Source organism: Dipodomys ordii, unplaced genomic scaffold, assembly GCF_000151885.1.
Source record: "Dipodomys ordii isolate 6190 unplaced genomic scaffold, Dord_2.0 Scaffold145, whole genome shotgun sequence".
Classification (NCBI taxonomy): domain Eukaryota; kingdom Metazoa; phylum Chordata; class Mammalia; order Rodentia; family Heteromyidae; genus Dipodomys; species Dipodomys ordii.
This window is the reverse complement of record NW_012267361.1, coordinates 1,441,793-1,455,567: the sequence shown is the minus strand read 5'-3', so window position 1 is coordinate 1,455,567 and position 13,775 is coordinate 1,441,793. Positions and strand designations below refer to the sequence as shown.

Sequence of the window (13,775 nt, the reverse complement as noted above, 5' to 3'; positions counted from 1 at the left end):
CAGATAAGGTGATGTTAGGGAAATGAACCCTAAGATATGTATTCAAATGTTTTGTTTTCTTTCATGCGATTGTTTCTAACGCATTTATAAGATGATTTCTTTGTTGCTTTGTATGACCCTCCCCCACGGTAGAACCCCTGCTTTCACTGTATTTGATGTTGGTATAATTTGTGGAGGGGAAGGGGAAAAACAAGTAGTTTAAATAAGGATAATGGTGGACCTGTTGCAACAATGAGAAGTACAAGTCGTTATGTCGAAAACGAACTTTACAATTTTGGTGGGGGGGCGGGGAGGATTGAGTGGGGGAGCGGGGAGAGGATGGGAAGGTATGGGAAGGGGAAACAAAGGAGGAGGCAACAATGCTTGATAAGAAATGTACTCATTATCTTGCCCATGTAATTGTAATCCCTCTGTACAGTATTTTCACAATAAAAATTAAAAAAAATTGTTCCTTAAGACACTGGTTATTTCTTTTTATAATTGCTTGGCCTTGGGGATTATAGGGAATTTTTGTACTATGATTAATATGTGTTTTGTCAAAAAAAAACTCTGACATTGTTTTACTAGCAAAACAGGGTTCATTATCAGTGTTAACTTGTGCTGGTAGACCCAAGGTGGCAAAGCATTGAAGGAAATGTGCTTGTGAATATTTAGTTCTTTCTCCTGTATGTGTTGTGGCTTAGCATGTTCCTGAGTAGGTATCTATAGAGACAAAGACATATTTAAACTTACCAAAGGCTAGGAAATGAGTAACATCTGTTTGTCAGAGGACGTTAGGTTTAACACCTCTGGGATTTACCCCTAGTGGTTGTAAGAGGGTACTTTTAGGAAGGCCTGGCATGTTTTACAGGTATGTACTATCCTTTTGAGGTCCTTTACAGGAGTCTGAGGAAATCTATGCTGAAGACCTCTCCAATTAATGTGGGTTAAATCATGTAAACATGTAGCCTCTTGTAACGTTAATGTTTGTGGGCCAGTAGCTAACTGGTCCACCCAATTATTGCCTAGGGATAAAAACCCAGGAAGTTTTGAATGTCCTCTCAGATGTTGAATATGAATAGGAGCTCCCCGCCCTTTTAATAGGCCCTTATGGGTAACCATAAGAGGGGAAATAGGGTTTTCATCCAGCTTCATATGTGCTTGGGGAATATGAGGGAGCAAGTTAATAATATATAGGCTATCAGAATACAAATTAAAGGGTTTTTGAATGTCCTGAAGAGTCATAATTACAGCCAGCATTTCTTTATATTGTGTTGACCTTTGACAAAGTTGAAATCTTTGTTGGTTTGGGGTCTTTTGTTGTTTCTCAAAAGCTGCATATGCAGAGCTGGCTTTACCTCCATCAGTAAAAACATGGAGGGCGTCAGGAATAGGCATAGGAGAAAATAGAGATGGCATTTTGAGGGGAAGTCGCCATAACGTGACAGTCCATTTGGATGGCCCATAATGACAGTCAATTTGGCCTAGAAACCCCTCCAACAAGAGAGCAAGATGAACATTGGCTTGAGTGAGCCACTCAACGTCTGCCATCTGAAAAGGAAATACAATGGAGTGAGAGTCAAGGCCATAATGCCTTTGGGCTTGGGTCTTTCCCTTGATGATAGCATCTGCAAGTTGGTCTGCCTGAGAGTACACCAGAGGTGTGCCTCCAGGGGAGTGTGAACCCACTCTAATGGCTCCCCCATTTGAGTTAAAACTGCAGAAATTAATGTAACACCTGCAAATAACCAATGGGAAATGGGCTCAAAAATAGAATACCTCTTTAGGAAAACTTTATCCAGAGCTTTTTGGAACTGCAAAGACATTGTCCAATGGCTGTCTGTAATTGTAATAACTTCTTGGGGTATCCTGTCTTTTAGCAGGGCAAATAAGGGCACAATACTATGTTTAGGGACAGAAACCAATGGCAACAGCCAATTAATTTCCCCTAAAAGACTCTGAAGTTGGGTTAAGGTTAGAGAGGCTGGAATATCCAGCAAAGGCTTAAGGGGGCTGGCCTGAGTCAAGGTAAGGTGGGTCACGAGCACCTCAAAAGGAGCTACCTTTTGAATTTTATTAAGGGCTATGGAAAAACCCCCTTTTTTAATATGGCAAGAACCTGGACCAGAAGGCCCTCTAGGTGGCTTGGGTCTTGGTGTCCCAGAAGGATATCATCCACGTAGGCATAGGCAAGGGTGGTATCTGAACCCAGCACAGGCCCTACAAGTGTGGCCAAGAATTGTTGGCAAAAGGCCGGAGTATTGGCCATTCCTTGGGGGCAGTACAGTCCATTCAAATCTCTGATCCGGCTGGAAAAAATTAAGAGAAGGGATGGAGAAAGCAAACTTCTCACAGTCATCTGGATGCACCAGGATAGGAAAAAAAAATCTTTAATATCAATCACAACCAAGGTATATTCTGAAGGTATAGCAGGAGTTCAGGGCATGCCGCTTAAGGGTGTTCCTACTAGGTCCATCCTTTCATTTACCTTACATAGATCTTGGAGCATATGCCAAGCCCTGGAGGCTTTTTGAATAGCAAATACGGGTGTGTTCCAAGGACTCATAGAAGGGCATATGAGCCCAAGGTTTATCTGTTCCTCCAACAGAAGGTGGAGGGCTACAAAGTTTAGGTTCTTTCAATAGCCACTGCTCCACCCAGATTGGGCTTCCCGGCTTCCACCTAATGGGAGGTACTGGGGGGGAGCAGTGGCCTTTAGGATTGGGGGTGCACCTGAGCGGGTCCCCTATGTTCTTCTCTGTAATTATGAAAGTTAAAAAATCCTTTTCCTGAACTCTCCCTAGATTCTGTTTAAGCCTTTGTGCTCTTTTCCCATCCAGGATATCATCATAGGATGCTCAATGGTCTGTAGTGACTAGGGCATCCATTTGTCTTAGCATGTATTTCCCTAGTAAATTGGCAGTGAGGTTCTTTGCCACTAAAAGGTATATCTTTCTGTGTTTTCCATCTGGGCTAGTTCATTTCATATGGGCAAAATGTCTCTTTGAACTGGGAGTCTCCCCCTACCCCCAATATTGGGGGCCCAGGTGCAAGCTTCCATTCCAAGGGCACTTCCTCCTTCCTGAGTATGGTTTGATCTTCCCCCATGTCAATTAAGCAGTAAAACCTCTTTCTGCCCATGAGAATACTCATTTTAGGGTGGAGTCCTTCCACAAGGGGGAAGGTCCAATGGGCCTGGGTCATCCTACCATGAGGCTGCCTGGGCCACAGAGCAGAGGGGGTTCCTCCTTGAGTTAACGGGGCTGGAGGATGCCCCTCCCCTAGTTTAAAGGCTTCTCATCTAAATCAAACTTTTTCCAATGGTATCCCTTCCTGCACCTGGGGCAGGGTGTAGGGGGTGATTTGCCCCCCACTTCCAGTTGGCAGGGGATTGTTGTAAACAGTCCCTCTTAAAGTGCCCCTCCTGCCCCCAGTTAAAATACTCCCTCTCCCCAATGGTCTTGGGGTTCCTCGGCCCTAGGCTGCCAGGGCCTAGATAATAGCCTTATTCGTTGCAGCTGTCTGAGCCTGTAAAGCTAAAGCTAATGATTGGGACTGGTGCTGTTGCATTCCCACATGCTATGAGGCCACCACCCATCTGCTCAGGGAACTCTCTTTCAATCCCATACAGGCCATGCGGTGGTCTGCATTCATCCCTTCCCAGACCAGTAGCTTTACAAACTGATCTCAGAGGTTCCCTGACGGCAGCTTGTGGTGAACGCTCTGTTGCACTCAGTCTATAAAATCAGGTACAGGCTCACCCAGTTTTTGTCTCACTCCTGCTATAGGGGACTCAGTAGGCCCATCATCCAGTTTGTACAATGCTGCAAGTCTTGCCTACCTCACCTGGTCATGGTATGGGCAAGGTATTGTGGCCTGTTGGATGCCAGTGGAGTACCCTTCCCCCATCCCTGTTAACATGGCATAAGTAATAGGTATTGTGGGTTGAGCCTGCTGGTTATTCTCCGCCTGCACTCTGCATTCCTCCTTAAAGAAAGCACACCATTTAATAAACTGAGAACTAGTGAGGACAGCTTTGGCCACATCCAGCCAGTCCTTAGGGACACATGGGTGATAAGCAATGTCCTATAATAGGGTCTGGGCCCAAGGAGAGTTCAAGCCATCCTCCGCCACAGCCGTGCAGAGCTCTTTAAGATCCTTACCTTCCCATGGATACCATTCCAAGGGCCTGTTAGCCCCTGGTGCCAGATTGACCAGATATGCTTGGGGAAGCAAATCCTGTGACCTAGGGTCCAGGCTCTCACATGGCCCTTCCCTTCCAGGGTAGGTCTCCGAGTAGGTTACTTCCCCAGCCCTTGGCCCCTCCATGGAAGGTTGGTAGGGGTCCGGGTTTTGCAGGTCCCTCTTGCAGGTCTCATAGGGAGCCGTACCTTCCCTCCAAACGGGGGAATAGGGAGGGGGCCTAGGACCGTCAGGGGCACCTGAGTCAGAGGGGGTACCTTTCACCCTCATTTTGACTTCCACTGTGCATGTTCCAGTGTGTTCTTGGTCAAATTTGACCTATTCCTTTTCCTTCTCACTTCTCCTTTACTCCTTCAGGCCTAATGTTGCCTCGTCCTCCTTCTTCTGTGAAATTTCATTACCCATACTAAAGGTTTCACTTACCCTGAGAGACCATTTAGCCTCAGCCTGTATCTTTTCCTTTAGAGCCCCACGTTGGGTGCCAGATGTTGGGTCTTTGTCTGTCCCACAAAAGACGGACGGTGTCCGCGGAAAGGTAAGTGCGGCCGCTCACCCATTCCCCAGCCTCCCTTAGCCCAGGAGACAATCAGACTCATCAGGGAGTCAACTCAAGCAGGAAAACTCATTTATTAACACAGAGCAATCCCTTTGTAAAGCAAAAAAGAGCAGGTGGTATGGCAGGGGAGGAAAAGGAACCAATCACTGTAAAGGCACACCTGATCGTGCACCTAAGCTTCCAAGGACTGGTTATGCACTGAATGTAAAGCAAATTGGGCTCTGCCCACTCAACTCCGTCTCAGTGCCATCTTTGCTGCACATGTGCTCCACAGTTTTCTTTTCTCACTTTTGATATTATGCTATAAAGCCTAGCCTTCCCTGAAACTTAGATCTTATTTCTTTAGCCTACTGAAAGTGGGGATTACAGTCATGTACCCAGATTAATATATCTGGCTTCACTGTCATTTTTTAGATGATCAACATTATTTTTTGGATCTGTTTTGGCAATGTCAGAATATTAAAACATATATAATTTCTGTAGGACTGTAAGTTTGAACAATATTCAAGAGTGGCTGAAATATTCAACATTCAAAAACCAACTCAATTCTTTAATTGTCAAAGAAAATTAACGTTTTGTTTTTTTTTAACTAAAACATGCTAAGCATCTCCAATGTTCTTTACAAATCCATGAAAGATAACAGTTGTGGTACAGATAAGTCACTAAAAAGGATAAAAATATTGCCTGGAGCTAGTTGCTCATACTGTCATCCTAGCTACTCAGGAAGATAGACATTCAAACACAGTCCAGACATCAAAGTCAACTCAACTCCATCTCCAATACAATCAGTCAAAAGACAGGCTAGAGACATAGTTCAGGTGGTAGAGTACAAGCTAAGCAAGCATGAGGTTTTGAGTACAAACTTCTGTGCCAGAAAAATGAAAGAAAACAAAAGTATAGCAATATAAAATGACAAATTTGAAAGAAAAAGAAAACTTCAGTTAAAATTTATAATGCTAAAAACCAAAAGTAGTTAAGGTGATCCTAAACTCTAAGAAAAAGAAGTCTCATATATCTAAATCAAATAAATAAAGTTTTGCATTATTAGGAGAGTCCTTTGATGTAAATGAAAATGAGGAAAGATGTGTTTATCTAAATAGTGCTGTGTTCCAATTATTCAACAGTCAAATTGCATCTTAGAAATTAACGAAGATCCCCCCACAATAAATCCTCAAAGAAACAATTGCTCAATAAATAAGTGGGCTAAACACTTAAAGAGAAACTTCTCTGAAGAAGAAAGAAGGATGGCCAATAGACACATGAAGAAATGCTCAACATCCCTAGTCATAAAAGAAATGCAAATCAAAACAACATTGAGATACCACCTCACTCCAGTTAGAATGGCAAAAATCAAGAACTCTAACAACAACAGATGCTGGAGGGCATGTGGACAGAAGGGAACCTTACTTCATTGTTGGTGGGAATGAAAACTTGTTCAACCACTTTGGAAAGCAGTATGGAGGTTTTTCAAAAGGCTTCACATGGAGCTCCCCTATGACCCAGCAATCCCACTTTTGGGCATTTACCCAAATGTTTACAAACAAGACCACACTAAAGCTACCAGCACAACTATGTTTATTGCAGCATTATTTACCATAGCTAAGATCTGGAACCAACCCAGATGCCCCTCAGTAGATGAATGGATCAAGAAAATGTGGTATATATACACAATGGAATTCTATGCCTCCATCAGAAAGAATGACATTCCCCATTTGTTAGGAAATGGAAAGGCTTGGAAAAAATTATATTAAGTGAAGTAAGCCAGGCCCAAAGAAACATAGGCCCCATGGTTTCCCTTATTTGCAATATCTAGTATATGTATGAGTCAAGTGGAAAAGGTCAGATAATGTGATGTTAGGAAAATGAACCCTTAGATATGTATTTTAATGTTTTTTCTTTCATGCATTTGTTTCTAATGCATTTATAAGATTATTTCTTTGTTGCTTTGTATGTCCCTCCCCCACAGTATAACCCCTGCTTTCACTATATTTGATGTCAGTATAACTTGTGGAGGAGATAGGGAAAAACCAGTTGTTTAAGGATACAGGTGGACTTGTTGCAACAATGAGAAGTACAAGTTGTTATGTCGAAAACGAGCTTTACAACGTTGGTGTTGTGTTGGAGAGATGGGGGGAGGACTGGGTGGAGGGGGGGAAGCTTGGAAGGGATGTGAAGGGTAAACAAAGGAGGAGGCTGCAATACTTGATAAGAAATGTATGCATTTTCCTGCCCATGTAATTTTAACCCCTCTGTATAGTATGTTCACAAATAAAAAATAAAATACAATAAAAAGAAATTAACTAAGCTCAGAATATTGCATAGTGGTAGAACAGTTGCATGGATGAGGACCTTCATTCAACCCCTAGTATTGATAAAAGCAAATTAGATAAATGAAATGAGTGAAAACACACACACACACACACACACACACACACACACACAAGCCTTTATGTTTGCTGATAAATATCAGGTAAGCAATCTTATTCAGAACCAGAAGAGTTCACATATAATGTAATGATTCCTTTTTTCCCTTATATCTTAAATCCCATATTTGTTTTTTAATTATGTATATAGCTTAAAATTATTTTGCTTCCTCAAGTATGAGTTTTAGCTCTTTGGATATAGAGAATGATGTACTTAAAATAGGAGGTAGTTAGCTCAGAAGATTAATTTAAATATGACTGCTAGTCAATGCTTATTTCTTGGGTTGGAACTTTTCCTGTCCATGTTTTCCTCTTTCTTATTGTAAAGGTGATGTACAGAGGGGTTACAATTATCCAAGTCAGATAATGAATATATTTCTTTTTGAACAGTGTCACACCCTCCCTCAGTTTCTCTAGGTTTTTCCCCTCTGGTCTCCCTGACCTCCCCAAGTTGTATAGTTCATTTACACCATAATGACTAGTGAGTATCACTGTTGAATTGGTTTACCCTTTGTTCCACCATTTATGTGCTTTCCCTTTCCCTTCCCAAATCAGGTAAACTTACGTTGTAAGGAAACTCAGTCACAAGAAACAGAGAAACCACCACTTAAAAGGTCAAATTATGAGTCTTTATTGGAGAGCCAGAGGACTATTGGTGGACTTGTCTCAAAGACCAGCAGCAGTGAATGCAGCTAGCACAAAGCTTATATTGGCCCAAATCACAGAAGGTTGTGGACTCAAACCCAACAAAAGTGTTGTACATGAGCAAAGCAAAGCAGATGAAGTCACTTAAATGTAGTAGAAAAGAAAACTATCTAGGAAAACAATCAGAGTAAATCAAGGGCCAATTATCTAGGGGAAGCATAGACCAGTCTCATTACTTCACTTATATATAAGACAAAGGGTACAGAAATCAAAGACAGTAATGAAAGGGAAATAAACAAAGAAAAAAGAAAAAAAAATGTAAATAGTACAATTAAAAAAAAACCTCTTATCTTCATTTCTTGGAGTTCACTTCAGTAAGCATCATTTTATAATTATTGAACCCTTGTGATGCTCTCCTAAGAATATCCTCCTTTGGTCTTACTGTGTGAATGTTTAGAATCCTGTTTAATTAAACATGGCCAAGTGTCAATTTTTTTGTCATTTAATATCCATTGGGTTTATTTGTAGACTTACAGTCACATTCTAATTATTAAAACATGTTTTCTTCTTGCAACTACTCTACAGCTTCCTGTCTAACTTTGGCTTTTGTCTTTTCAGGTTTGGATTTATTCTTCACAAGGATGAAGCTACATTACAAAAAATTGACCTGGAAACCATGTCATACATCAAGACAATTGACCTGAAGGCATACACTTGTGTCCCACAGTCGCTGGCCTATACCCACTTGGGAGGGCTCTACTTCATTGGCTGCAAACCTTTCAGTTCTGGAGTAAGTTCCCGACAGCTAGTGGTGGATGGTGTGACAGACTCTGTCATTGGGTTCAACAATGATGTGACAGGCACTCCCTATGTGTCTCCAGATGGTCACTATCTTGTCAGCGTTAGCAACACAGAAGGGCTGGTGTGGGTGCAGTACATCACTATCAGAGGAGAGGTCCAAGAGGCCTTTGCCATCCACACAAACCTGCACATTTCTGACATAGCCTTTCAGCCATCCTTCACAGAAGCACACCAGTACAATGTCTATTGCAGCTCAAGCTACCAAACAGATGCACTCTTCGCAGAGCTCTCCTCAGGGAAGGTCAAGATGATCAAGAGCCTGAAGGAGCCACTCAAGGCAGAAGAATGGCCCTGGAGCTGGAAGAACAGACAAATCCAAGGCAGTGGCCTGTTTGGTCAGTACCTGATGACACCTTCCAAGGACTCTCTCTTCATTCTAGATGGAAGACTTAACAAGTTAAACTGTGAGATCACTGATGTGGAAAAAGGCAACACTGTTGTGTGGGTTGGAGATGCTTAAGTAGCCCCATTATACAGGTTCCGAAGGAAGAGTTTTACAGTGCATTGACTTAACAGTACATTGTTTAAATGATAGCTTAACTTTCAAATCTTCTATTCTTCTCAAACATAATTTACTTGGTTGGTCCAAATTAAACAATTGTTTCTGATATAGACAAACATAAAAAATTGGTTGATAAGAGCAATTCACGTAATATTTAATAAGAAATTATAGCAGTAAATAAAATCAAATTATGAAATTATGTTTTCAACCAATAAAATAGGATATTAAATTCTTTACAAAACTAAAGTGCAAGGACTTCCAGATGATTTAATTATCAATTCATTTTGAGAGCAATTTACCTAATTTCGTCTCTGTCCCTTTGCTATGCTTCAACCAGAAATAAAAGGTGTGGAACCTTAAAATTCGAAATTCAAAATATTCTGTCCTGTTCACTGTTTATAATCTTTTGTGCCTTGAATGAAATGTCACAGGAGGGAAAAGAAGGCTAAGAGCTGCATATTAAACACCCTCATAGCTATAAATCTGTTGTCATTAAGAAATAATTAACTTATTTTGTACCAAACCCTGCCTTCAGTCTTTGACCTTCAACAAAATGTCATTTAGTGGCATAATTTAGCCTTAGGTTGTATGTGTGTGACAAACTGCTATTTATGCTACAATGTGTAGTACACTGTAATCTCTGGAGGAGGAAAGATAATTCTGGTAAAAATGTTTGCGACTTTTTTTTTGGTCCAGTTGTGGGGCCTGAACTCTGGGCCTGGGTGGTCTCCCTCAACTCTTCAGCTCAGGCTAGTGCTCTACCACTCCAGCCATAGCACCATTTCTGGCTTTTTCTGCTTATGTGGTGCTGAGAAATTGAACCCAGGGCCTCATGCATGCAAGGCAAGCACTCTACCATTGAGCAAACTTCCCAGCCCAATGTTTGCAATGTTTATCTATTATTTTATTTTAAAATCACTAGAGTGCATTGTACTTTTTAGCATAAGTTACTCTGCAATTTTAAGTAGGTACAAATATTTACTTTATTACTATCAAGATAATTTTTTCCATTTATGTAGTCCAGCATTGCCTAATCAGGAACTTTCAGTTCTAAAAGAGAAGCATTATCAATATCTGCTTGGAGTAAATGAACATAGGAAAATTAACATCAGGGAAAAACTGACCCTTCACTGCTGAGTTTTCAGGGTTGGGAGAGTCAGCAACAGAAATTGGGATATAGGGTCAACCATTCCACAGTGAGTGAAGAATTATTTTACTCCTGCTTTTGCTGTTTGACTATAACTCATCAAGGAACTCCATTCCCAATTATTTTCTTAATTCACTATTGTTCCACTCCTAGATAATCCTATAGCAATCTTCTTGCTAACTGTGCTGCAGTTGGAAACCTAACTAATACTCTTACTGGAGACACTACAGAGAAGCAGTGAACAATTTCTTCCATTTTTCTTAAAAAATAAGAGATGTCCAGTAGAAATAATTTAAGAGACCAGAGAGAAAAAAGCAGATAATTATCCAGGCTCACACAAATAGCTTACATGTTTTGAGAATATTTTTATTTAGTTTTCTTTTTATTGTTGTTAATAATGCTAATGGACTGTTCAAATGGCCTCCATTTACTGAAGGTAATCTAACAAGGTCATTTTTAAAATATAAATTTTACTTAAGCTTAAATTGTGCAAAACTACATATAATCATATCATTTTGTAGTATGTAATATCTTATGTGTATACAGAATCCTGAACTGTGTGATACTGATTTCTTCTTAGCTTAAGGGAATATTGTGGGAGGTAGATATAAAAGACAATGAAATCAGCTTATGTTTTTATTTATTGAGTCTGCTTTTATTTTAGCAGCTTTCTTTCTTGTGAACATGAAACATATGACTTCTCTATGACATAATGATTTAACGTAAGTCTGTCACATACATCCTTCTTTGGTAGCTCACACAACATGGATGCTCTGTCTGTAGAATTTGCTTGATGAAAGGAAAATAAAACTCTTACATTTTAACCCTTGAATATTTGGTGATCCTGCGTGCATACCATATTCTTCTCAAAGCTTCAAAGAAAATCTGGGGTTTGTTCAATTGTGAATGGGATGGTATGAGTTGAAGGGAAAGTAAAGTGTCATATAATAAAGAAAATATTTACTTTGTTTTCTTATAAAACAATGTAAATTTCTATGTCCCTCCATAAAGCATCTTCTTTATAATTAAAAAATTCTCATTTGATTTTGTGTGTGTGTGTGTGTGTGTGTGTGTGTGTGTGTGTGTGTGTGTGTGTCTGCACACACGTGCTAGTCCAGGGGCTTGACCTCAGGGCATGGGCATTCATTCACTTTGAGCTTTTATTTAAATTTCTTTTCCTTTTCTCATGGCTAGTGTTCTATCTCTATAGTCACTTCCAGATTTTTGGTGATTAATTGGAGACCAGAGTCTTATGGATTTTCCTGGATTGACTGATTTTGAATTGTGATCCTTAGATATCAGCCTTTTAAGGTGCTAGGAATTAAGGCATGAGCAACCAGCATATTAGAATCGAATAACAAAAGCATGTTCAACACAAATGTTTTCTTTTTCATATACTTACATAGAAACAATACAAATATTGTGCCTTATTTATTTTTATGATACTAGTACCTGGTACCTCATTCATTCTAGACAAGTGCTCAAACATGGATCCTGAACCACTTTCTAAATACATTATAATAGTTAAAAGACTGACTCAGTACTTAAAAAAAATCAGATTCAATATCCAGTACATTTAATATTTGGGTACATTTGTTTCTTCAAAGAAGGATACAAGAAAGCAGAGAATGTAAGAGTCAAGACAAATGATGTGGAGATTCTTTCACATTTCCTTGAAAACAGGTGTATTATTAATGATAATCTCATTGATATAGGATAATGTGTAAAAACTGAACTGGAAAGAAAAACTAGAGGGAGTAATGAGCAACTTCCTTTAAAGGGAGCTGTGATGACAATGAGCAGACTCATTAAACAGAGGAAAAGAGGAAGTAGTGGTAAAATAAGGCAGGACATGGGTAAAGTTGTGAAAAAGAGAGAGGAAGCAGGACAGGGAAGGAAAACAACTAGATCATTGGAAAGGAATTGACAAGGGTGAAGGAAAAGAGGATTTGATCAAATTGTGGAGGCAGAAAGGCAAAGAGTGAAAACAATTTGTTGCTTTGTATGTCCTTCCCCACAGTATAACCCGTGCTTTCACTGTATTTGATGTCGGTATAATTTGTGGAGAGGAAGGGGAAAAAACAAGTCGTTTAAATAGGGATACAGGTGGACCCATTGCAACAATGAGAAGTACAAGTCGTTATGTCAAAAACAAATTTTACAACTTTGGTGGGGGGGCGGGGGAGGATGGGAAGGGATGGGAAGGGGAAACAAAGGAGGAGGCTACAATGCTTGATAAGAAATGTACTCATTATCTTGCCCATGTAATTGTAACTCCTCTGTACAGTATTTTCACAGTAAAAAAATAATTTTTTTTTAAAAAGTAACTAAAAAAAAAGAATCTCATGATTAGTAGCTAGGAGTTTCACCTCTTGAGCCATACTACTATCATTTTGGATTATTTTTCAAATAGAATCTTCTACTTATGCCCTGGCTGGACTAGACTACCATCTATCTATGCTTCTCTTGTAACAAGGATGAAAGACATATGCCCCAACACTGAGCTTTACCTGGTTGAAATGAACTATTCAGGCCTCAAACCATAATACTCCTTTGGACTAGCTAGGACTACAGGCATAAACTATTGTACCTTGCTAAAACTTTACTATTCTTACTAGGATGAAAACTTGAAGAAAAGGAAGGGAAATTAGAGAAAAATGTATCATTTAGGTGGGTACTATAGAAAGTGATTTTACAGGCATGGTGACTCATAACTGTAACCCCAGCTACTGAGGATTGGCAAAACATTAATAAAACTCTATCTCAATTCACAGGGTCAGGGTTGTGGCATACAGTTGTCTTTTTACACTCTATGCATAGGCAAGAAAATAATGGCCCATTCTGGCCCATGGACAAAATGTAAGACCCTAGCTGAAAAAAAAAAAAACTAAAGCAAAAAAAAAATGTTTAATAAGCATGAAGCCCGGTATTGAATTCCCAGTTTGAATTTTCCTACTAAAAGGAAAGTTATTTTGTAGTGTTCAATATTTGTCAATTAAAGTTATATACTAAACAGATGAATTATACTCATTAAGGAAACAAAACTTGGAATGGCAGCTAAAAAAATATGAGTGATAAAAGGAGACAAAGATGACAGATCTCACATGTGGCACCATTGGAGAGTCCAAAGCAGAATGATTCAACTGAAAGGTAGAGGATCCAGACAAATTATGAGATGAATTAAGAAACAAGAGCCAGGTGCTGAAGGTTAACACCAATAATCCTAGTTACTCAGGAGGCTATGATGTGAGGATCAAATTTTGAAGCCAACTGGAGCAGGAAAGTCTATGAGACTCTTCTCTCCAATTAACCATCAAAAAGCCAGATTTGATAGACAAATTAGGCAAAATGCTCAGGGACTGCACCCAGGCCCTGAGGTCAAGCTCCAGGACCACCAGGAACACACACACAAAAAGAAGCAGGTAAACTCAAATACAATGAAACAACAACAACAAAACC

The 13,775-nt window shown here is 39.8% G+C and overlaps 1 protein-coding gene across 3 annotated transcripts in view; it reads left to right on the top strand.

Moving 5' to 3' along the window:
* Positions 1–9,127, top strand: part of Fstl5 (follistatin-like 5) — a 790,918-nt gene extending 781,791 nt beyond the window's left edge. For all 3 annotated transcript variants that reach the window (XM_013031832.1, XM_013031833.1, XM_013031834.1), the window contains one exon: positions 8,425–9,127. In XM_013031832.1, coding sequence (XP_012887286.1) covers positions 8,425–9,127 — 703 coding nt within the window. The remainder of the gene's footprint in view (positions 1–8,424) is intronic.
* The last annotated feature ends 4,648 nt before the right edge of the window (positions 9,128–13,775 follow it).